General features: G+C 41.8%; 1 protein-coding gene across 1 annotated transcript in view; it reads right to left on the bottom strand.

Moving 5' to 3' along the window:
• The window catches only part of tex264a (testis expressed 264, ER-phagy receptor a), a 90,208-nt gene extending 66,033 nt beyond the window's left edge, over nt 1-24,175 (bottom strand). The window contains exons 1-2 of the mRNA XM_038696538.1: nt 23,668-24,175; nt 12,213-12,434 (exon numbers count right to left, since the gene is read on the bottom strand). Of these exons, the coding sequence (XP_038552466.1) occupies nt 12,213-12,434; nt 23,668-23,925 (480 nt within the window). The 5' untranslated portion in view covers nt 23,926-24,175. The remainder of the gene's footprint in view (nt 1-12,212; nt 12,435-23,667) is intronic.
• Between the last annotated feature and the right edge of the window lie 2,320 nt (nt 24,176-26,495).

The following is a 26,495-nucleotide window of genomic DNA, read 5'->3' on the forward strand; positions in this document are numbered from 1 at the left end:
AAACTGAAAATAAGTATACTGGGTGTCCAGATTAGAAAACCCCACTGGTGGAAGTATTCAGATATGCTGTGTTAACATCACTACACTGTAAAGTTTACTACACTTTACTGTCTGGCAGGAGTAGCTATTACATACCCATGATAGAAACTAATGTGCGCGTATCAGCTGTTATCAATCATACAGTCGATGGTCCTGTCACGCACTGCACATGATAACTCCCACTACGTATTATGGTGCGCTTACTTTACCGTGGGGGTGTGGGGGGTCTATTACTCTGTTGAACTGTATTTAAAGACTTCTGATATCATTGCCTCTGCCACTGCATTGGTAAAACGGCTGTCAGTAAAATGCGTGTTGCAGACTGTATATAAGATGGTGGCAGGTGGCAGGAGGCAGAATAGCTCCTATCATCTTGTAATATTATTGTATATATTACATTACTGGACTATTAGGGCCCGAGCACAAAAGTGCAAGGGCACCAGCTGTGTCCTAGCACAAAGTGCAAGGAACCTATTGTTTTTGCTCAGATTATTTTTTTTCTCCCCAGGAAACTCATTTTTCATTGTCCTAGGATACTCAAATCCACACGAATGTTTGCACACACTTCAGGACTGGTGGGACTCGTGGCCAGGGGGCTCAATAGTGCCCCTAAACAAACACTATGTTTTGGACAAACTTTGATCATCATAAGATTTTGTGGGATTATTGCTCTTAAATTGCTCAAAATCTACATCTCTGCTTTTTAATGAGGAAGTCAGGAAGCGTTTCCTGTGTCATTTTCAATTTTTTAAACAGATATTTGAGGCCTTTCGGATGCTCAAAGAGCCATGAAACTTTGCAGCCAGACTCGAACGGGCAATGTTTCAATTTGATGTCATTTTTTAAGATTGAGGGTTGCACATTGGCGTATAGCACATATATACATATAGCGCCCCCTAAAGCCTTTAAGCTGTCACATGGCTAGGGATAGTCAAACCCTCACAAGACTTGGCATGCTCCTCAGACAGGTTGTTTTGTATTGGCTGATTTGGTCGAGTCAGGTATGACCCGTCTCATGCCCTCCCGCCTGGTGCCTTCCACTAGTTTCTACATTTCAAAATAGAAGTTTGTGTCTTGTTCAATATTTCTACCTCGTACTTTGGTGTTTTTGAACAGATATTGCTATTATAATGCTATTCCAGCAATCTGGTAGACATATTGTTTTAAACATAGTTTCAAGTGTCAAAATGGAAATAGTGAATTATGTGCGTGTTCCACTCTCCTGTACAGTAGATGGCGGTATGCCACTAAACGTTGTTTGCAATCTGGTCTTAATCAAGAGAAGAAGCAGCAGCAGCAGCCACAGAAGGAGAACGTGTTGGAGCCAAGGGTGAGTGCAGTCAATTGAAAAACTATATATAAAGTCGTAATTACGATTTTGGCAATAGATATACTTTGCAGATTTCTGGATCTTATTGTTGTGTCCCTGACGTTAACGTAGGCTATATGTAGCCTATTTGATGAAACCTGTGATGACTTTAACACTGCAACAGCGTTTCAATTAGACGTTTGTTAGCAAATATTAGCTCAACATTACCTATAGCAATTTATGATAACAGACTATAGTGGTTTATTTCTTTGATTTTACCAAAGGAACACATCAGTGTCTTTAAAAAATAATAGATTGTCTCAAACAAAAACAAATCTAAACACTTTATGAGAGCAGATCAAGAGCATGATTATGTTCTGTTTTTCTTATAAACACAGGGTACGTTGGAAGAGGTGAGGTGCAGGGGATATCTTCTGAAGATCCCCACTATGGATTCTGCAGCAATTTCTGCCAATGTGCGGGAGGACAGTGATAATGAAGAACAAAATAATAAACATGTTGTACTCTCTCCAAGACTCATTTTTATTTCTATATCCTATATTGTTTCCACACTTAATAGGGAAATCGCTGCAAATACATTTGTTTATTCTATTGTGTGCGTGTGTCTATGTGTTGCTGGTTTGGCACATACACCAGCACGCTCGCCCTCACCCCCCTTCGCCGACTCCACAGAGTTTGAGGACAGGCTTCTAGCCTTCCTTAAGCTGATGGGCCTGTGGGAGAGAGCCATCAGCGACAGCCTTAGGGAGGCTTTTCTTGCCAGGGCCCGACAGCTTTTGGTGGCTGAACCTTGTTTGAGGGATCTTGTCCCCCCTTCGGACGCTAGCTTCCTCCACACCATATCCCCTTCGCCCGAGAAGGAGTCCCCGAGCATGTCCCTGCCTCCCCTGCCGGTGTCTGCGTCTGGGTAGTTACCTCAGCCTGTGCTCTGCTCACCCCACGATCTTTGGACCGGACCGGAAATGGATCCGGCAGACATTAGCCCTTCCCCGGAGGACCTGAGCCAGGTGAGAACCGTCATGGACAATCTCCTTTGGGACTTAAGGACTAAGGATTGGCACGAGAGACTGGACGCGCTAGCCTGCTTTGAGAAGGCTCTGGACCAATAACTGCGCCTACTGAATGCTCCTGGTATGGCTGGGCTGGTTTGGGAGGTGGGTCGTCTCAAGGGATCCCCCTGCTATCGGCTCTGAATTCCCCCAGTGCGACTCATGCTGGGCTTAGCATGGGGCCTGCTAGCCCCCAGCCTGTCCCTTGGCCTGCTTGCGCTGCTAGCCTCCAGCCCGTCCCCCCTGATCCCCAGCCGGCTAGCCCCCAGTCTGGTCCTGGTCCCCAGCCTGCTAGTGCAGCTAGCCACCAACCTGTCCCTCCTGATCCCCGGCCTCTGGGGAGGTGCCCTGCCCTGCACGTCCGCCTGACCCTTCCCAGCCCTGACCCCCTCTCTGAAGCTTCTGTGACTCGTTAAATTTTGGACCCTGGACCCCAGTGCGATTTCCTCCCCCTGACAAACTTCTGCTAAGCCCTGCCCGGCCAACTGGGAGGTCCGCCCGGAGGTGTCCGTTGAGGAGGGGGCCCTGTTGACGTGGCAGCCCTTGCAGCCCTCCCTTTTTTTGTCTGTGATTCTGTTTTCCCTGTTTTTTTCCCTGTACTCCGCCTGCCTCCCTGTGTCTCCTCCACTGTGTGCGCTCTCACTCTCTCACTCCCTTCGCTCCTGAGCCCAGCCAACGACCCGCACCTACATCTCGTCAGCCACCTCCTCTGCCTGCCACACCTGCCAGTAATCAGCCTCATCTCCAACAGTACTTCTCCACTCCATCGCTGCTTGATCGTCATTGCTCCTAACCTGGTGCTACCTCATCGTTCTAGCCCCTGAGTATTCTCCGACCATTTCTGTTTCCCTGTGCTTTGTTCCCACTGTGCCTAACCCTGTCTGTCTGTCTGTCTGTCTCCCCTCACCTCCACTCCACTGTCTGTCTCCACTCACCTCCGTCCTCCATTCCATCAGCTGGGCTCGCCACCCTGCCCTCTCCCCTCGGACCTCTCCCGCGGCGTCCTCCCGGCTCCCTTGTCTCAGTCTCCTCGGTTCCCCTTGCCCGTGTTTCCCCGGCGTCTGCCTCTCCCTCACCTCCACTCCCTCAATCCCTTTTTTCCCCTTCAATAAAGCCTGTTCTGCCCGAGTGTTGCGTTTGGGTCGACTCTGTCCCCACACCGTAACAGGATAAGCATCAGTGGCAGGCAGACGTCCACAGAGCCTGCCAGCTGAGACACAATTATATCATAGTTATATCTATTTTTATAGCGGAATAAGGATAAAAGATATACAACATACTCTTTCTTTAATTTCAAGCTTATTTGACAGGGACAATGCACATAAATAATACATAAATATACAATGTGCCAGAATTAAGCAAATGGCTGTCCATCTGCTGTCCCCGGACTGGTGGTAAAATTTTTAGGCCTACACACAAGCTGAGTGAATCTCAATCAGTATGCTTGCCTGTATGTCAACAGCATGGACATACTAGGCAAGCATACAAGTAACAGGAGTTTATAGCCTGTCTAATAGTGTAACAGCAGTGGATAGGAATTTTCTCCCGCGGGATTTAAAACTATGTTTAAAACAAACTAAATCAATCTTAAAATCTCTCTACCAGATTGCTGGAATACAATATAATAACGATCACAAAATGGATCTTTAGTCTATCTAACGTCTGTGTTTTTATTCATTAGCATGAAAGTCTGCATTTATCTTATTGACAGATATTTTATTAAGTATTTTATTCATTCGCATGATTGCCGTTACTATTCAGTACAAAAACACCCAAGTGAGGAAGACAGAACGAACCATACGCGAGCATTTTGAATTATTTATGAAATTTCAACCCGTTTACACTCTCCATATGTTGAAGAACTCCTCCTAGAGCTTTAACCCAATCGACCTCAAATGTTGGAAGGGCAATCTTAAGAGCGATGTTAATTCTGAAGCTTTTTTTGAATGATCAAACGGCATTTCAATGGGGTGGTGCTGAATTGACGTTTCACCAAGAAAAAGTAAGTAGCATGTAAATGGACTAGACATGGCCAGATCTGTCCCCGAATTCACAAGTAAACCTCTTAGAGACTTACATGTCAATATCCAGTCTTAGTGATAGCGCCTTGCACTGGCATCCGGAAAGAACATGTTTCAAACTTCATTTCCTATGCCTCATTTAAATTTTTACCACTTAGCAGACAAAAATGTCCATAGAGAAGAACATATGCTCCTCATAGCAGTTTGACCACATCCATCTCAAAGTTATTGTGAAATGCTGGTGAGTAATTATTTGCAATTAAACAGGAAGCTGTTTTTTGAGAGCTATACCCTAAACCCAACCAGAAGTCAGCCACTTTGAATTGAATAAGTAACTGACACCTCAACCAACCTTTGTGCATTGTTAACTCCAGAGCCGTGTCAGCTGGGGTGCGATGTAAAGGCCCCAGCCGTCGCTGCACCTGAGGCATGCATGGGAGCGAGGGCCAGCTCAACGCTGCTTGCAGCTTTAATTATTACTGATGTGTTAACATGTAATCAGCAAACCAAATCTAGTAGAGGTGGAGCTAATATAAATTACATTATATACTTTTGGGTGGTTTAATCTATAAAAATACATCACATTTGATGTGTTGACCAAATGTTTTTGTATGTAAAATCATAATCTGCAAATAAAGTAACCACTAGTTATAGCTATCAAATGAATGTAATGGAGAAATGAAGTACATTTCCTTCTGAAATGTAGTGTACTTAGCATAAAATGGGAAGTAAAGTGCAAGTACCTCTAAATTATACTTAAGTATGCTACTTGAGATAATATACTTACTTTCCATCACTGGAAAAGTCCCGATTAAGCTTTCATCACCAAATGCATGAAAATGTAGATTCAAGCTACTGATTCTCAATTATGGAAGCCTTAAAAGGATGTGAACAATTTCTCTAAGGCATAAGGAGGTTAAGCAGTAGATGAGGTTTAGATGTGACCAAGGACAAGGCTCTGGATGGAAAACAGATAATAACTTATTATTAAAGCTGCAGGAATTCTAAGAAAGTCTGACAAAGCAAACAGGAAAGCAGGCATTACATGAAAGAGCCCAGTGTGTACACAGCGCTTCGGTAGATCATACCAAACTCTTTAGAGGAAAGAAAAGAAACAAGTGATGAAACTGTCATCAGCGTCATTGGTGTCTAAATATAGCCTCGTGCATCAACAGCCAAGTGTTTCCTCCACAGACTGTCAAATGGCAGACTGAAGGGATAACCAGCCATATTAATTGTAAACACACGATATGAAGAATTGCAGGTCAGAGGCTGCCTTCACCCCTAGACTGTTGCTTTCTGTTATTATAAAAAGGTTATTATTATTGAGAGCCCTCAAGAAATAAGAAGGGGTAACCAATAAAAAAATGTAATGGAGGGAACAATGCTGTGGAATGACAGCATTAATAATGAAGGAGACTTATCATGCTCTCACCACACCCTGCATTTTAAAGCACACAGACACAAAGAGCAGACAGGCATGTGCCTCTTCCAACTCCAATTTTCACCAAGCTCCCGAGCCATCAGTCACAGAAACAAATGCTCGCTCACAGACTCCCGCATCACTTACTGAGTCTCACTTTGCTTCCTGCGCTTTGATGCCATCGCAGCCACAACCCCTGCCATTCTGCACCATCCCACGCAGAAATCGCTCAACAGAGAGCAGTTAAGAGAGTCCGCGCCCTATGCCTAGGAAGCATTAAAGATGTAGAATCCTGCCACGCCTCCCCACTGTCTCCATTTCCCTTTGGGCTGGTTTAAAGTTCTCATTGACTCACAAAAAGGAGCTGGGAGGGTCAATGTAGAACCATGTAAACCCAAATCTTGTCTGATAATACTGTACAGTGTGGACCAACAATGCTGCATTTAGGTCTGTGGTCTACTGATTGAAAGCATAAGACTGCCTCATGGGGGTTAACATTGTGTCACTGGGCAGGAAGTTTAAAGGGAGCATTATAGTTTTGTTTTGTAAAAAAGCATTTTACCCCATTTTCCCAGGTGAGACAAACTCATGGATGCCTTCTTCATTTCTTGCAGTTTGAAGGTACCATATGCCGAAGAGCTGCTTTTCGATCCCACAGATGAAGTGAGCTAAAGTAAGCTTCAAACTGCGTGTAACAATTCATCTGTGGGTTTGTCTCACTTGTTAAGTAGGAACAACAGAAAAATTCTCTCCAAAATATTTTACTACAAGCATACCTTCGAAAGACTGAAGTAATTGCAGAGCATTTACTCAGATGCATTGGCCGCTTTGCCTACATCAAAATATTACCGGTTAACCATCTCTTGTTAAGTACCCTCTCTGCAGCTGAAAACAACCTGCATCCATCCAAAATAATTAGGAAAGTAAAGCCTATTAGCATATTGCATTATTATGTACTTCACACAATGAGACAGATGGTAAAGGCAGAACAAAAAGGAATAAACCACAATCTCTACAACAATACCTCAAAATAATCCTGAATAGATAATCAGATACCCTTGAACCCAAACATGCACAGAGAATTTAAGAAGCTATCCTATCTATGAGCCCAGAGGGTTCTCTGTGTGTGGTGTCAATATTCTGTAGAACAAAGCCAAAAATGAGTTGTTATCTGCACAACTCATTCCTCAGACTGGTACCTGAACTCAGCTCTGTCAGCTAGATGATTTTCAGAAATGAGGCAGTGAGTGGGAGGATTCCTTCACCTGATGTTGAGAGGAAAATAATTGGCTTCATAAGTTAAAACCATGTAACATGATTTAGGATTATTATTAATAAATGTTCTGTGTGTATGCGTGTTTCTGTGGATGTGTGTTCAGTAGAGACACAGAGAGACCAGGACTGCGCTACAGTGGGTGGTGGAAGCACAGTTGTTTTACAGGAGTGTCCTAATTCCCCATTCACTATCCTGCTGGTTGACTGACAGACAGCATATAGTTTATCAGCTGCACACACTTGGTACAAGACAGACAAAGAAGATGGAATATGCTTTGAATAGAGTTTTCTAGAAACAAAGACTATTCTGATTTGATGAGAGTAAACCTCAACGACTGTACAGGAGAATACAAACCAAACTCCATAGTTCTGAATTAATTTTGTAAACCATCGCAGTGCAGAAAAGACACATTTATACTCACCCACAGAACAATCTAACCAGAGCGATGGACATCTCAGTTGTTTACACGGTGGATACACCTGAAATCAGTACAGTTCCACTGGCTAACCCCTAATCAGGCCATTGCATGAAATATAGATGCTGTGGACAAGCAAAAGAAAATTTTCTATATTTAATTCAACAAATAAAAACATCAAAGAAGATGGAGAAAGTGGCTAGTGAATAAACCATGAGCAGAATGGAGGTGAGGAATCAACACTGCAGCGGTAGAGCATGAAGGTGCCACAAACTAAAGAGGTGAAAACAGACATAGGAATCGCCTCCATTTTGCCAGTAAATAACAGAGAAACTCAACCTCACCACAGTGGGAGATACGTGCCAGCAATAACAAAGATATTCATCTTGCTTTTACAGATTATAAACTATATCGAATAAGCTTGTCTTGCTGTATATTATAGTTTAGCAGCCCAGGAGGAGGAAGGTTCAAACAGGATGTCAGGAGTTCAAGACCTCGTGGACAAGGCCACAGCCAAAAGTTCCCAGTTCATCCAGAATGCACATTTGGTTTTACCAGGTCTTTCCAGCTGCTTCCTCTTTTACCCGGTCCAATTCAACCACAGGTGGACGATCAGCTGACAGCTCGTACTTGAGAGTCCAAGACATGCAGGAGCATATCTGATGGAGTATAGAGGGACATGAGGGAAAGAATAATAATGCTTTCATGATGCTTTAAACTTGATTCAGATAAACGGATTACTAAAATGGACGCGAGCGATCAGTTTCTCATCTTGTTCCAGCTCAAGGGGACTACTCTGAGTTTTGTTTGACGCAGCCACCAAAATAGCACCACAGTGATTGTTTCACTTTCATTATTTTGGTCCTGAAAAGGCGCTTTCACAAAGATCAAACAGAGTTTGTCCAAATCCTTTAATATAGTGTGACAGCTACTTCTTTATCTGTTCATTTTGGCGTCTTTTCCGATGGCCTTTTTTTAAACTGGGAGATGATACAATCCCAAGCATCCTGTGCTCATACCCACTCACACACACTGCTGTCATTTAGACTGACATGAATATGAATACACAGCTGCTGTACACAAATTACCAATATCTCAGACATTCAACTGGTACCATAAGTTCATTGATACCCTCAGATTAACAGCCCATTAAAAACATCAGGATTTAACACAGAGAACACCTATCACCTAATTCAGATATTTTAAGCAACAGTTATACCTCCTTGTGTGTGTGTGTGTGTGTGTTAGCGTATGTGTCCACAGAAGAGATAAGGCAAAGTAAGCTGGCGTGGAGATGGCACTGTTGGACTGGAGAGAAAGCGTTGAAGTGAAAAAGGGCAGTTATGCACTTAACCTGCTCTCTGATAACTAAAGCACTACAGGAGGAATACCAGAGTCTGTGAGAAAACACTTTCAAGCTGAAGGCTGGGCCGGGGGCCAGACAGTAAAGCCCACCTCACCAATCTGGCCTCCCCAGTGTCGCTGGAGGCACTGGTTTACATAAGTTGACTGAAAATTTAAAGGCTTAAAGGTGGGGTAAGCGATTCTGGAGGAATCCAATTCCATGACAAATACCATGATATAGAGCGAATAATGACATAGCAAGTAATGTAACTAACGTTAGCTAAGCTGTGGGTTAGCAAACTGTTGCTACAGCTGCTGCTGCTGTGAAGCTAACATGCAGAGCAGACAAGATGGTCCCAGAGCCAGCACACCTACTCCAAACAGCAATACTCACAACTCTCCTGCTATTATAGCTTACAACACAACAACAGCATGTCTTAGCAAGCTAGAAAGTAAGCTGAATGTCTGTGGGCAAGTCATTTAACATTACCTGACAAACAAATCATGGCTGGAATAGTGTTGTGCAGCAGGGTGCAGACCACTATGTATGTTTCCTATTTACAGAACCAGGGCTGTGCGTAAAACACCAGATTTGTTTTCAGTGCAAGCACAGAACGGACAGCTAGCAACTCATGAGGAGATATTTGCTGAATTTGACAAAAAGATGTGTTTTGGATTAGAATTGAAGCTGCACTATACACAGAGATGGTGAAGACCAAAACAGAGCTAAAAATTGTGAATATCAGACTACAATTTGCCAGATGGCCAAAACTATGGCTTCAAATGAATGCTAATGTTGCTCTTTGTCTTCTGGAGGCTTGAGGTGCAACTGTTTGCCAATACATAGTTACTACATTATCCATACTTTGTAATATCAAAGCTTGTTGCACTGCCACTAAACGGCCAAAAAGAAATCTAACAATGCAGGTGTAAATTTTACTTCTTGTTTGTACATAGATTAGCATGAGCTTGTCAGTAGATTAAGTAGAACCTTGTGGTCCCACAGCAGATACCGAGCACAAAGCTACGTCACACAAGTGTTTCCCTCCTTTCAAAGCCCCTAATATTAAAAACCTACTCAATTAATCATACGTACAGTGTACAGGCATACATTTCTAGCATATTCACATACCACCCTCTCACCAAGCCTCTCTAAACCATGCTCCATTATTCATTAGCCTCGCTGTAGCTGGTATGCATAGTGAACCACTCCACAGCTCAAACTAGATGTTAGTGTGTTATTAGCCCATCTACTGTACAAGAGCACCTCCTTAACGACCTGTCACAGCACTTGGGTCAAATGATGGACTGAGACAAGCACTTCTGCCTTATGGCAGACAAGGGAGTAAAAATTGATGCTTTCTCGACAGTGACATCAACTAGCCACAGTTGTGAGCTCACAAAAGATGCACACTGACACTGGCCATGATTATGTAACAGCACAAGAGCCTCAAAGGGAATACTACAAAATTTTAACACAGAGGGATGCTATTCCTATGCCTTCAGACTGTTTAGTTTGTGTCAGTGCACATGTTAGAGTTTGTCCTGCCCTCTGATGTGGGATGTTGTATGTAAGCATAGTGCCGCAGAGACCAAACCGCAAAAGAGAGGAGAAAGCTGGTAAACAAAAATAAGCAGACCAGACAGGGGTTCTTTTAGGATTAGAATTTACAGATCAGGACTAATATCACTACTCCAACCTAAATTTAAAAAAGTATTAAAAAACGTGTGTTAAAAAGCATGAAGTCTCAGTGCCCCAGTCATCCTCTGTAGAGCACCTCTAAGCCATGCTTTTGTGACCAAAGTTAAATTCCTGGCAGTGTTTGCTGGGTGGGAAGCCAGTGGGGGATCACTTCCTTGTCAGTGCACTAGCAACTCCTACTGGTTGGTCGAGCTGCCTGGTTGCATGGGGGTGATATCTGGGTGTAATTCCCTCAGGGCAGGTGAAAAGAAGCAGCTGGTGACTATGTGTATCAGAGGAGACACACAGCAAGGACTGTGGTACATGGGGAATTAGCCGATCCAAATTGGGCAGCAAAAGACAGTGTTAATTTTTAAGCTCATCCGACATTATATTGTATAGCTATTGTGTTGTTTTGAACAAATAAAAAAAACAGCTTTGTCATCAGTGCCAAGAATTTAAACTCTGGGACAAGGCCAGGATGAAAGTCAACAATACAACATACAACTGAGACCTTCGTGAAATGGTCTGTCTACGACACACAGGCTATCTTTAGCATGGCTTTGATATACTGGCCGAGCTGAATACAGCCAATAAACGGTGCTATGGACGGGGTCCTTGCCCCTTTTACTTTCTGTTGCTCGACACAAGACAACAACAGATGGAGGACTCAACAGTAAAGCACGTCTCCTATGGCATATGGCTGATGATGCACTGGGTTTGTGCAGGCAAATCAAACACTGCAGTTTACTGAGAAAATAAAAATGGTTCACAGAATTAGAGAAGAATACTAATGCATATCCGCATTCAAATGCGACCCCTCTTGCCTTTGGTGTGAACACCGTGTCTCCCACTGCCATGAATATAAGGAAAAAAAAAAAAAATAGAAACAATTCATAATAAGGTGTTAGAAAAGTCCTGCATTTTTTTCTTGAAATAATGGAACATTTTCTAACTAGTAAGTGGATCCTTTTTACCTCCTGTGAAGAGATTAAGTTTAAATAAACAGATGGACAGATGTGCGAGCACGCACGTGCAAGCGCTCACACACAAGCACAGCATTATTCATGCAGTGGGATGCCCCTAAATGAATCCATGTGTGTAAATGTCATCAGTAAATGTCAATAGCTTTTTGAGGCCTTGTCCTGGGGACATGGAACCCAGCAAATGGGTCACGGTAGTGAGATGTACCTTCATTTCCTACAACTTCATCTATTCCTAATCTACTTTAAAAGACCTCATCTGCTCTCGTTATGAATTAAACAGCACGAGTGAGGGTTTTTTGACAAACAGGAAGCACAAAAGAGGAAAGATATGACCACAAGATGATTACCATCGAGTGAGATAAAAAAGGACATAAGGAAGAGAAAAGAAGAAAACTCCTGTCTTACTATTTCAGGTGGGAGACGGGCAAAAAGCAAGTCATTATTATAGAAAGCGACATCCTGCAAACACTGGAGACATGCACAATGTTCAAAGCTTAAGTTTCTACAAAGGGATAACTTTTCATTAACAGTAAGAATAAATCCTGATTCATTCATGTAGCTTATACTTATTTAAGATACTCTGTGGCAAAAAGAGCCATGGAGTGACTCCAGCCACATAGTGCTAACATACTGTCATATTGTCTGTACCTCGATGTAGGAAGCGAGCCTGGGGTAGACTCTGTAAGGTCCCAGCACGTGAGACAGAGGGGTGGTGCAGGGGAAGCTGGTGGTCACAGCGTGGCTCACTTCAGGCAGAGAAAACACCTTGAAGCCAAACTTCTCGTACAGCTTCTGTAGTTCTTCGTCTGGCTTCTCTTCACCCTCACACAGGACACTGCCCACCACATAGCGACATTTCTCTGATGGCCTCTGAGGGGACAGCGAGAGGGAAAGAACAGATGTATATTAAACATCAACAACAATTCAATTTAAAACGCTTCAGTGACTCACCTCACACCAGTAGGGACCCATACTTCATAATACGAGTATCAACCACACAGCAAGGTAATGCCCTCTGTTGGAGGAACGAAGTGGTATTTTTCATGTAGTTCTATTGTATTATGCTGTGGCATCTGATTCTTAGGGGGGGTGATGGGGCAGTGGATAAGACACATGCCTTTGGTGTGAGAGACCTGGGTTCAAGTCCCCACTGTGACATCCACCACCACTCTCCCACTCACAATGTGCCCTGAGCAAGACACTTAACCCCTAGTTGCTCCAGAGGCGTGCAACCTCTGATATACATAGCAATTGTATGTCGCTTTAGATAAAAGTGGCAGTTATATGAATAAATATAATGATGGATGGACAGAAATATATATAAACACACATACATCTTATGCATAAGGAAATTTATTAAGTAGTCCACATTAAAAACTACACAGTGTAAATAAGACTTTTCTTCTTCACCTCCTCCTTCTCCTTCTTCTTAAACAGGGACGTCCAGAGAAAGGGAGAGCACTGGAGGATGTAACCGGTGGGTCACTGGTCTGGTTAATGCTGTATCAGCACAAAACCGCACAAGTGAAAGTAAAAATAGAAGTCGTTTGATTTAAACTTGCAGAGACATTGCACCTTCACATAGTTAGAAGTATCACTGGTCAGATGGCTGCCAGCTCTTGTAAACATCCCACATCCGGGTCACATATGAGGCAGCTCTAATTGTATCTGTGCTGGAAAGCGTGTTTGTCAAGTGTGCCAGAAACGGTCTCTTATTTTTACACCAAGCTCCACATAAACATTATTAAAAACATTACAAATAATAACTTTATTATATTTAAGATTTTGCATTTTATCAAAGTCAACTGTGATTTACAGTTGACTTTGATTCGTGGAAAGGATTTGTGGACATCAATTAACAAGTGGTCCCAACCATCCATATTGTTCTCTTACCAACAAATATATAAATGTTGCTAAATTGCAGAAAAGTGCAATAATCTTCACAATATCAATACTAAGGCATTTGGCCAAAAAACAATGTAACATCAAGCTTCAGAACATCCCGCCTGGAACTAGCAGAGATTGGTTGTCTTGCCTGATTACACTTCAGGAGAGCAGATACAGGCTGACATGGAGGTTTGGTCTCCTTTGCTACAAAGCGTCTCTGCCACCGAAATGTCTCTTAATGTGCCCACATGTCAGCATGCAGATGAGAAACCGACAGATTCACAATTGCTGAGCGAATTGTCAGTCAGAAGAGGATCTGACAGACTCTCCCACTCACATCTGTTTGCAGACAGTTTGAAGTCTACCTTGTCGAGTGTGGAGAGTGGGAGCTGTTGTTAAAGGACCATACTTCCTTGCATGTTTTTGTCACTTTACTAAATATCACATAGGTATGCTTTAAATTTATGCCACCATTTTCTAGATCTCGTAAAAATATTTTAGATGTCTGTATTGTACATATGTCCTCACTTCCAGACAGCCATAGGTAAAATACATTATACATATTTAATCATTCATTTAAACATGAGAACTGCCAATAATAATGATATTGCTGTAAGAAATTATGTAGAGATTATATGTAGAACAATAATAACTAGAAAACTACTAGAAAAATAATCCCTTACTGGTTTCCATAAATTTTTGTACAGTATGAAAATTAACTTTCAAAGACACAAAAAACATAATTCCCTTAATTTTATACTGCACTGAGATTTGGGAACCTGTGATGGTCTAGGACACAGGATTAGCAACCTAAAAAGTAAAAATAATTATGTAAATGTATGTCATTTTTGGTAAAAGGTACGCACAAAAACCTTGGTATGGTCCTTTAAGGCATGCTGCTGATTTCTACTCTGTGACAGTGGCGGTCTGCAAAGGGCTGGCACTGAGGGGGCACAGATGGGAGCCAGCAACACTCGTCTTCATGTCCCTGGCATCATTGCATAATTATCACATTGAAACGCCACAACCTCCTCTTCTTTTCCTTCTCACTTCTCACATTCAGGGCTATTTTTGACTGCATTGTGCTGCTACTACACTGTACTGTTCCTGCTGTCCTATTTTGTTCATACAGCAGTTTTTGTGCTTTAATTCATCATTGTTGGCTGCCGGTGAGACTCCCTGCCAGAGATAAATCTATTTGATCACCCCATCTGTAACCCTCAGTGCCTCTTAATGTTTGCATCACGTGGGTAATAATCATGACCGACAGTGCCTGTTCAGCATGAGCAGATAATCTTTACTGTCACCTGACAGAGACACTTGCCACCATGTTCAACAGTGAGTCAGAGAACACAGATCACCAGATTTTGACAGGGAGTTATTCATTCAAGGCAGCATGAGCTATACTAGATCTATTGACAATGAAGCAATGAGTCATTGCAAACAGAGATGGTTACAATGGCTGCGTAAGCATTGTCAGAGTAAATCATTACAGCAATGTGAGAATGAAGGTATATCTATTTTAAAGTCTAGTAAAAACATGATAGTGGAGTTGAAATTTGAAATAAGGTGACATTTTGACAAAATCATTATTGATATGAAAGTAGGGCTGGGCGATATGGCCAAAAATGTTCTGATAGAAAATTCCAAATCATTCGATATCGATACTTATCACGATAAATGTCAAATCATTATTTCTTTAAAAGTGTAAAAGTTGATGTTTGCTCCTGAGTGAATGTTGAAGAATGGTTAATTGTGGTTTTAAACTATTCTTTATTTTCAGAACATGACAAAAACTTGCCACATCGAAACAGTGGATCATTTCACAAATCTGAGGTAAAGAATTCAAAACAATTATGATAAAAATCTTTTTTCAACAAATATGTATGAGTAAAATGAGGTAAAATCTGTTTTCAGCCCCTTTAACTCAAATAAATATGTTAATAGAAAAAGTGTTAATTTGTTCATGATACAAATGAATTAAATCAAACATTTATTAAACATTTGTTGTTATTGAGGAAAATTATATCACGATAATCATCATTATTCTTTTATTGCCCAGCCCGAGGCCTATATGAAAGCAAAAATAAGTGTGCCATTAGGGCCAGGTGGTATGGCTGACAAGAACCTTTTTACGAACTTGGGAACCACGGTCTAAATTGAGTTCCCCCACATGGTTTCTTGCCCCCTAAAAAGTACCTGCACTGCTGAAGGTTGCTCACTGGTCAAACACAGACTTCAGGCTGCTTCAACTTGTGTATAGCATTAGTTCATAAACACAGTAAGCGTTAGTACGAGGGGTGGCGAATTCTTGTCATGTTTGTTTGCATCAATTCAAATAGACACAACATTTTGTTCATTTGACATTCAGCGGTTCTCAACAATATATTCTAATGATCACCTGACTTTTTGTCTCACTATTATGACTATTGGTGTAGAAATCAGAAGGAATTTTAAGGAGGAACCGATCTCTTTAATTTTCATCTCGCACCATCATCAGGTCAAAATTTCAATTTGTTCAATACTTTGTTCAGTAGTTTAAGACCAAATACTGGCAAAACTAATGACATTCAACCTCAGCTCAACTTTGTGCTTAGTGCTAATTAGTTGCTGATGTATGCTAACATACCAAAGTAGAATGGTGGTCATGGGCGAATCCTACACTTGCTAAGCATCATTATATCACATTGTTACTGTGAGAATGTTACCATGCTGATGCAGGGATTTAGCTCGAAGTATTGTTGTGCCCAAGTACAGTTTCACAAATCTGCTAGCATGGCAATGAACTTTGTCTCGATGTGTACTGTATTTAACAAAACTCTTCATACAGGTAAAACATCAACTTTACAATTAGTTTGGAATTTCATTCGGACAACACAATTTGTAAAACAATAACACAATAAGATAAAGTCTTTATATTAATACTGAATTATGTATTATGCCAGTCCTGTATGCCATACCAGGGTCGGCTATCGTGACTGTGTTTGTATTTTATGATGAGTTAACAAAGCATGCACATACCCTGTGTGAATATATATCGGCAATCGCCTGTTGTTGGGCTGACGGTGGTCGGTTGTAAATAAAATTATTATTTTTTAAAAAATAGCCCTTTTTATTCCTTAAACAATTGCAGTGTATTTTAGACATTCTCAAGGGATTTATGTGCAGGGATTGCTCTGCATCAAATGTATGAGCTGTCAACTAGTCTTGTGTAAAGAGATCCTCCTTGTCAACACTAGTGGTCTATGATAAGACACAACAATAACCATTCAAACACAGAGGAGATAACAGCTGTCCTCCAACAGTCTTGCTTCAGTATCTTACCATCTCTAATGCTCTCAGCACTGAGACTAGAGTGTGTTAGCCAAACCAGTAGTTCACTAATGATATCATTCAGGGCTCTAGCTATCATTCACATCCCACACAGTGGCAAGAACAAACAGCAGCCCTGACTGCATCTCATCTCTGCTTCTCTTGAGATAACAGAGCCCAGGCAATTAGGAAAGAGAGGAACACCACTCCATGTACCTGACTTGTCTTCCCCAGCAAAGTTGTTTTGTTTTGTCTGAAATTCTAACACCACAAAAAAGGTTGAAATTCTCTAATGTTTGTCCACACTGGGCAACAGTGCTCTAAAAAGGCAGCCGAAGCTGTGTTTTGAAAGACAGTGTGCGATACCATTTCTCACAGGTAGCTGAGGAAAGCCGACTGTGGCTTTTGATTGGCCCGGGTGAGAAGCAGAGTCAGATAATGGGACGACTGCAGAGCTTTTACCTCTGTAACTGAACACTGACATATTAAATTTCTGTATCAAGCTGCAGAAAACCAGTTCAGTTTAGAGTGATTTGTAAACTCTACTTAAATTGAAGCTATCTGCAAGTTCTAAAGGAAAGGTTTATTTCAGCTGAATATGTCTCTGCTGATTTCATTCCTATATTTCCCTATGCTTAGTATACGGAAATATAGTTCGTTAAATCAGGGGTGAAAAAAATGCATATACAGCCAAATCTGGAAGAGCTTGTGGCTCACAGGACTCTAAGATGGCTTCCCCTCACAAATGGTGCCATTCCCATCTCTACCCGATTCCCCTAACCCAGGTCTCCAAGGACCTGTTGGGAGAGAAAGTAATTTCAAAAGCAATCCTTTGCTTGAGACTACAAGGGCCTTTCTTGATGGATGAGGGTTCTCCAACAATAAAAAGGTACGGCTGACAGAGGTAATTCTTTATTAGCAGACACGTAATGAGGATTTACTCTCTTCATCTTTCCTCCTCTTGGCCCTGTATCTCTTCCCTCCTGGCTATCACCACTTGGGATTCATTGTTTTCAGCGCTGACCCTGAAAACAGGACAGGGACCAACAGGGTATAGCAGCCAACACTCTGCCTTGCTGTAATTTAAAGACAGGCTCATAATGAGTGTACCATACTCTGCCTGACCGAGGGCCATCACCACACTCATTAAAACACAACTGCCAAGCGGCCAATCAACTCTCTTTAAACGAACCATATAAACCATGTTGAAAAAATGTCAAGCGTGAGAGCAAACCGTCACATTAGCCCTTCATGCTCTTGTTGGCAAACTAGGCTTATGGCAGAATGGAGTTACGAGGCTGTGATTGTACAAGGGTCCTTCACTGTACGGCAATAAATAAATCTGCAAATTTAGGACCCATTCTGGACCTCTACGCCGTCTTTACATCAACGTCTGAAGTGAAGCATGACAAGCAGGAGATGCAGCATTCATAAAGAGCACAACAAGTTTGTGCAGAGCACATAACAGCCCAAAAAAAATCATATTTCATCTACAGCCCAATTGCATCGGATAAATGTATCGCACAAACAACACACATCACTGCATTTGCTGGAGAGCTCTCCTTTTCTCATTTAGTTTCTATATCTTGAATGCCAAGATAGACGGTGTCTAGTCCATGAACAAGCAAGGAACCTGACACATGGCGAGCAAGAAGAACAGAACACCACAGGATAAGCGATCTCTCAACAAGAGCCGTCTTTCGCCTCAGTGTGTTGGAGCGATAACCTGTCTCAGCTGATTGGAAGCCATTCGCCCCCCTCACAGGCACATGAGGCAGCAGAAGTAAAAGTCACCGGGAAGAAAATTGAAATTAATAGGGCTGCACAGCACTGGGACCACAGGTATACTGTGATGGGCTGTTTGCAGCTGAATTAATGGAGCAGCAATTGGAGTGAAGCAAGTAAGCTTAGGCAAACAAATGCAGTTAAAGTAAACTGATTTAGCAAAGAATCAGTGAGGGTCATTTTACAATTTGGGCACAAAGAAAAACCAACCATCGCACTGACTGATATAATATTAAGCCAATTGAATGTCATCGCCTGTAATGGTCGGGAAAATAAAATTAAGACTTATTCAAACTACAAGCACCCAAATCAGAATATATATCCACTGCAGTGATGAGGCGTGGGACCCAATGGCCCCTTGAGGTAGGAGCCAGTGGAAATCTTTTTTCCCCCCATCTCTCTCTTTCACCAACTGCAGACTGGTGCCTTTAGGCTGTGCTCAGACTTAGCTGGTAATTACACATGGCATCCTGGGAGTTCTGGCATGTATAATTACTGGCGAGGATAAGCAGCCTGCTGGAGGCAGGACACAGTTTTCCTTCGCCACAGTTGTTGAGCTGGTTCACCACTCCTCGGCCAGCTGGACGCAGTGTGGCACTCCTCCAGCCAGATGTCACCGGGCAGGGAGATAATCTTCTCTAATAGGAGATATGAATCCTCCCTCCTCAGCATAGGCCTTCTTCCTTCCCTACAAATGTTCAGCTGTCATTCTCCACCTTCTTGCTCTCTGTAAGCTGTTAAATTTATAATATGATAAAGATTCGACTGTGTAATCCAATATCCTACGCATCATAACACAGGGCAAAAAGCCAATACATGTCACAGGATTGATGGCACAGAAGATATAAAAGCATTCTTCACCACCTTGTTTCACTGACTAATCGTAACATGTCAGCTTGTAGAGTAATGGCTTTTTCTCTACACGCTCTGTGAATTCGGATCAAAACGGTATCTTAAAAATACACTCAACGGTTGTGTTCCACTATTAAAAAAGCAGCTCCCCATTTAATATATTCTGTCTGGATTTCTGCTTTCTGGTTTTGTAGTATCTCACTCACTGCATAGATGTCCATAGACATTAATGGGGTGCTTTACTATAGTGAGAGCTGGCATGACCACAATCTTGTATAATATTGACTTGGAGACCTGTGGGACCAGATTTCAGAGTATATTCATTTCTCATTTTATATCCACCTTTAAAAGAGGCAACTCCTTGCCAGAAGTCCCCCTTTCATGTTGTTGCTGTCGACAGACGAGCGGCAGTAAAATGCTAATAAATGTGACTGGGAGTGCAGGCGATGCTCAGTGCTCTGATTTGAAATTCCGATTGATGAACTGGAGCACTGCGAGAGTCTCAAGGTGAGTCAGACTCCTACCAATTTAGACCCCTCTTCCAAGGCAGTCCCACACCTCGCCTCATCTCTCACTGCCACTCCCATATACGTCTACACATGACATTTCATTTTCTCCTGCTTGTCATGGGGAGCCATGAGTAGTTTTGCTTCAGAGGATGAAACAAAGTGGGAATTCAGTAGATCAGAGGATGAACCAAACAGCAGCTCTAGTTCAGCCTCGATACAAACACAACATGTTATCAGCGTCAGAGGCAGCTGCATTTGCTGTGTAGTTCTACCAATATAATAAATAAATGGTCTATCCATAAATGTGTACCTACCTTCCTACCTGCTAATTGGACAATGAAATAACATTTGAGTTTCTTAATCTACTGTAGTTACATGCCTCTGAGCCTTCACTGCTGTCCATTCTTTTTAATGATTTTTGCTCTAGAGATTCTTTGGACATTCCTGACTTCTTGCTACTCTACAACAGAACAAATGGCTGCAACCTAGGAATTCAATGATTTAGTCTGTCTTTATCCCATCTGGGATTTGTTCAATTCTTGTGTCAAAGCCCCATTACAGCAGAGCCTAAGGCAACTCTGCCTTTAATGGCTAGGTGAGTTTTAAGTGTACACTCCAATGTCGTGGGTCACTGTCCATTGGCTGGCTCTGGTCAGCCAAACTATTAAACTGTTCAGTCCCTCAGGCCTTTGTGATAATAAGTGATAGCAATTAGAAGCATACATGCAAACATACACATGCATGAATGAACATACACAAGCAAGAGGCAACAAGAAGAGCAGCTAGATTTAGTGCTAATTGGTGTTGCCTCAAATGCCTCAGCTTTACCACTGCAGTGGAGTTAAACGAGAGCTGTCTGATTTGACAAAATATGCGGTAGATTTAGCCACTATAACAGAAGCCTGCTCTGCTCTCACATTGTGTGATTCATTTGATCCGTTGGTGTACTTCGTTTTGAATTCTGGTCCTCAGGACACAGAGTCCTGCTGTCTTTCATCGTTGTCATTAAACAGGGACTATATTAGAAGTTGAATGCAAGTTGAATGCAAATGACAGCAATTTGTTGAAAACCAGCTATACTCTTGAAACAGGGTGAAAACCACTGGAGTAGTGTCACGACATTACCAATTACTACCAGCCACAACCAGTGTAGGTTTGAAATCCTATTTTATTTTCATATGATAAATTAATTTTCGATTGAATGAATTATAAGAGGCTAAATCACACTATTTATGCCATGGGAATGCATTAAGTACAAAGATCACTATGGTTATGAGGGTGTGCCTACTTGACAAATGACTCAATTTCAACGCCAACACTGCCATCTAGTGGCTGTAGCGTACCATAAGCAAACAGGATTGCAATGTTCACTCTAGGGTGGATAGCTGTAGTGCAGAGTATCCTCACTAATTACCTACATTTTGTGAATAAATAATCAAATACTCAAATACTTCAACTAAGATGTAGCTCAAATACCATTCTCACTGACTTAATGAAAAACATTTTTAGTGGGTTATGAATACTTCCCCGTACCTTCTAAATGTAATAAGCAGCAATGTGCACAATAACCATTCTGGCTATGACCGCATCTTTAAGACCTGGTGACTCGACAATAGACACTATTTACATTCCTATTCCTACTATTTATTTACATTCCTACATGCAGAATTTAAAGCAGCCTGTTGTCTCCACTGTGCATGCAAGATGGCATTATTTACACAGTCAGCTACATTGAAATTCTCTTCTAAAACAAATGTGGTTACACACACAAATACATCTATGAAACATGGAATTTCAAATATTTACATAATCAAATTTGGATTTGCACATTCTGAACTGGTGATTTTAATAGTCTGGACCATTATTCCACAGATGACTGAACTTTTTAAGACGTGAGGGCATGGTAGCATGGTGAAAAGAATTAGTTGTTGCTTATACCACATGAAGAGTATTGAGGTCGAGTCTAAACACAGCAAGTTGCAAAATCCACAAGTTGTAAGGAGAGTTGACCTCCTAAACCCCTTAAAGCTTCTCAGGAGGGTACCCAGAGTTCATCACAGGGCTGGCACACAGAGACAAACAACCATTAACACACCTTCGAGGAATTTAATCTGCATGTTTGTTTGACTGCAGGAGGAAGTTGGAGCACACGGGAAGAACATGCAAACTCCACACAGAAAGGCCTCAGCACCTGGGCATTTAGTTTACTCATGTGGTTGATGGTGAGTAATCAGACTCTTGGCCTTTGTAAACTAAGAAGGTCAACAAATTCTCATGTCACAAAAAAACATGGGAACAGCAAACAGCTAAGTTTACAGCCCAGCATCAGTGATAAAGGGCGAGTCCAGAATTTAGAGCTTGCTATGAGCCGTTATCACGCCACCCTTATTACACACAGAAATGTTTAACACGAGACTGACTATCTCCTATTCTCTGACTCAGAGGACAAAGCTTTTCTTTATTTCTGTGCTGTTCTTAATTCATCTTCAGGACCATACATCTTCAGATTATGTCAAAATAGACACAGACACCAGGACAGAGTCATCAGCACCGTATAGAAATCTCTCTGCCCTGCAGATAGATTTCAGCATCCCATAATAGCCTCTTATGATCCAGACTCTCCACAGACTGTGACACCAGCAGAAAAGTTTTGTAAGCTCCTCACTGAATTGCCAAAACTTTCCACAGGTATGAGTCACAGTCAGGGTTTCCACTAAAAGCCTTTACTTAACAAAAGGACATCGTGCTACAGAGAAACTGGCAGTTTTGGATTAGGATCAGAATGACAAAGAGAGAATCACTGCTTCTCGCATCTGGATTGTGACAGCCGTTTCACAACCAATTAGATTAGAAAAACTGAAAAGTTTGAAAGATTTTTAGACATCAGCTCTCTTCAGACACTTGTGAAGAGGCTGTGTTTGCCCTTCTGTTTTGGAGTCTGGACTTTGAGTCAGAAGCAGACAAATGTTGAAGCACCATGTAACCACAGATGAGAGGATGGAAAGACATATCAACAGTGCAACGTGGCATTGAACAGCTGACTGGTTTCATCATTCAGGCTCAGTTCCTTCAAAAGGCTGCCCATGCATTTAACCCCCTCAGCCATACATGCTGAATTCCACTGAGTGACAATGGTTATACTGTACATTACACTTCCAAGTCATATCCCCAAAACCTTCAGACAGGACCATTGCTAAGTAGACAATCAAATTAGAAACTTACTGAAACTGTAAAACCATTTACAATGTTTTAGCATAAAATGAGTTCAGGAAATCAACAATTTTGATAGACATTTAGTGATTTTAGTCAAGTTTAAAGCAAAAACACAAAACAAATGTAACAATTTGCTGTTATCTATGACAGTATACAAGATATATTTTGGATTTGGACAGTTGGATGGAAAAGAAGCAATTTAAAGATGCCACTTAAAGCTCTGGGACACTGATGGGAATTCTTAAAAACTGTTTTGACATTTTATTGTCACACTTTATTATTTCCTTAACCTTGAGACAGGACTCTTATTAAGTAACTTACTGACTAAACGGTGTGCATCTTAGTTTAAAATACATAACACCAACCCTTTTTGTGTGTGACCTTTAAGACTCTGGCTAGGTCAAACAAATCATATCTCACTAACTACAGTATATCTTATCAGGAAACAGAGTACATTGGGTTTTGTGGTTATGTCATAAGGCCAAGTGTAAATACAGACAGTGCTGTGTAGCTACACTAACAGGTGCCGAGTCTTGGGGTCTCACCTGCTTGGGGAAATCGTAGAAGACACCGATGGAGCTCAGCTTTGGCCCAATGCTGCAGCTCTCTGTGTAGGCTGCACCGCAGTCCTTGTAAGATCCCTCTTTGAACTTATAAGCAATAGTAACATTTCTGATAGGAGGTGGCCCAGTCTTTATAATCACGTCAGACAGGAGTCCCGAAACCAGCAGGAAACCCGCCACTGTCACAACCAAACACACCAGGAGCACGACTAACAGCAGCACCAGGATTAAATCAGACATGGTTTCTCAAAGCGGTACAGCTGCAGTCAATGCAATTATTAGCAAAAATGTGTCAAGCCTAAACGTCCTCCTCCGGGTCACATGCACCAAGACTGTAGTCCAGCAGAATCAAACGACATACACACACACACATACAAAAAAAACGTGACTATTCAAGAGATAATGTTAAATTCAGGGTCGTAATAACCTCGCACGAAACACTCGTTCAAGCTGACAGGAAAGACAGTTTGTTTACGTTGTTTTCCCAAACAGTGGAACATGCTTCCTGAATAGACCATTCTCTCCTAAAGAAGAGGTGGCTGTGAGTGTAGCGTTTTAACGACTACGCTGCATAAATTAATCACACCATCAGAAAATAAAACCTACATATAACAGTAAACAATCAATAGATATTGTTCCTCTTGATCAATGTAAACCTTAGTTGATTATTGATAAAGCATGCGCATTCATGACAAAGACACCCCTCTTTTCATCGCCATGGTCCAACCCAGAAGGTTGAGCAGAAAGACAATAGAGTGCTGTAACAAAAAGCCGTTTTTTTCTGTATTTCCATATATGTGTGTGTGTGTATATATTTGTTCTTTCACCGATCCCGGGCTCTGGAAATTATGTGAAGGACTTATCTAAATGATGTAAGGGCTGTTACACAGTTTTCAGTGCTGCTTTTAGGAATGTAGAGTCAAACAACCAGCGTCAAAGTCCTGCTGAGTTCATCAAACTATGGAAATTCATAAAAATATATATATAAAGCTAAATAGAACACACATTTTGAGCAGAATCCAGTGGACTTGAGTGTGTTGGGGCAGATTTGGAGGCCCAGAATAGGTAGGACCGAATATGTGTTGCTTTTCAAAGCAAAAAGTACAGCTTTCTTTGCTCACTACAGCAAGTTACATTCAGAGGTGGCCTGTAAGTTTTGTCTGTTAATACTAGGTCTGACTTACAAAATTTAAAGCTGCATTAATCAATCTTTTGCCACTAAGGGACAAAAACTACAAAGCCAGCTGATATGTACACAGCTGCTCCCATATCATACAGTAGAGGTCCTCCCTGGTCCACTTGGTTCCTGGGATCCAGGATCTGAGTCGGGCCAGGTCCAAATTGTTTTTATCAGCTCTGACCCAACTAGATCATGTAGTGTGTCATAATCATGTTGATGCAAGATAACATGAACTGTAAAGTGGAGGGGGAAATGACTGGACTGTTTGGGGCACCGCATTTTGGATAAGATAATATCCTCGGGTGTTTTTAGATGGGGTCCGATTGTCTTCAGGTCTCTTTTAGATGGCCTAAGTTACCAAGTTTGAAGGGGTTGATGCAGGCCGCTCAGACTTCCCCATTCATCAAATATAAGTCCAAAACAACGAGTTAAAAAAAAGCAAAAAAATCTCAGTAGGGCTGCAGACAGGGCTGGACTGATAATCTGGTATACCGGGCAAATGCCCGGTGGGCCGAAGCACCTTTAGGCCCGGTGTAATTTAAATTATTAATTTATATAACGATTTTTTAAAACTGGGCAAACGATTGGCCCATAAAGCACGGACAGCAGCCCATTGGGTAATTTTCTATACTGACATTGGGCTAGCCCCCACCCCCTCTGCTCTCTGTGTCTTGGTTTGCGGGCAACAACAAAAAAAAACATTCTTCAGATGGACGCAGCCAAATGCGCGAAAACAACCGGTATGTTTGCTACCGGGGCTGCTGTAGCTTCAACATCAGCTGCAGTACTCTGCGTAGTGCAGGCACAGGCACTTGAAGGAGTAAAGGAGAGCCGTGGCCCCTGCCAGACAGAGGCATGAGACAGCGAAACAGAGGGACAAAGTGACAGGGCGGGGGGACAGAGAGAGCAGGAGGAGAGTGGAGGTGAAGTGGTAAACATAGAGTAGCTCAACCTGTAGGGAGGGAGCGGGGGGGTCATTTACACTGGGGACACTGGGGACATGTAGCCACCACGTTTTGAAAGCTTTTGTTAAAAATGTTCTGAAAAATAGCTTGCACCAAGAAATGTTAAATAACCAATTAAAATGCTATGAGAAAGGTTTATTTACACGTAAGAAAACCTGCAATGCAATGTTAATATAGAAGAAAAATATGTTGTCCAAAAAAAGTCACCTGCCACCTGAATTGTGTGCTTACCTTTATAAAAATAAAGACATTTCCACCATAAATTGGTGCAGAATGCAGGAAATTAAGTGTTTAATGCTCAAAATCTTCAGGGGAGGAGCCTCAGACCCCCCTTTCAAATATTTCATCTATAAATATTTTTTATAAATAGTAGGTCTATTAAAAAATATTCTTGTCTTGTAGTCATGGACACCAAGCTTGTGCTAAGTCACGTCTCAGTGTTTCATCACACCCCTAATCTGACCCCCTAAATGGATAGATGGTGTATTGGTGAGGGGTGTTGGACCGATTTTGGTGGGCCGCCTCAACCAAAAATGCCAGGGCCTATTTTTTTGACCCAGTCCAGCCCTGGCTGCAGACAGTCCTTTTAATAGAACATTTTTAATGTTAGCATTTAATCAAAGCATTTAATCAAATGCTAACATTAAAAATATTGATAAAAGCAG

The sequence above is a fragment of the Micropterus salmoides genome, unplaced genomic scaffold (genome assembly GCF_014851395.1).
Source record: "Micropterus salmoides isolate LMB-PRFRI ecotype aquatic unplaced genomic scaffold, ASM1485139v1 Ms_hic_scaffold_4, whole genome shotgun sequence".
In the NCBI taxonomy this organism is placed as follows: Eukaryota; Metazoa; Chordata; class Actinopteri; order Centrarchiformes; family Centrarchidae; genus Micropterus; species Micropterus salmoides.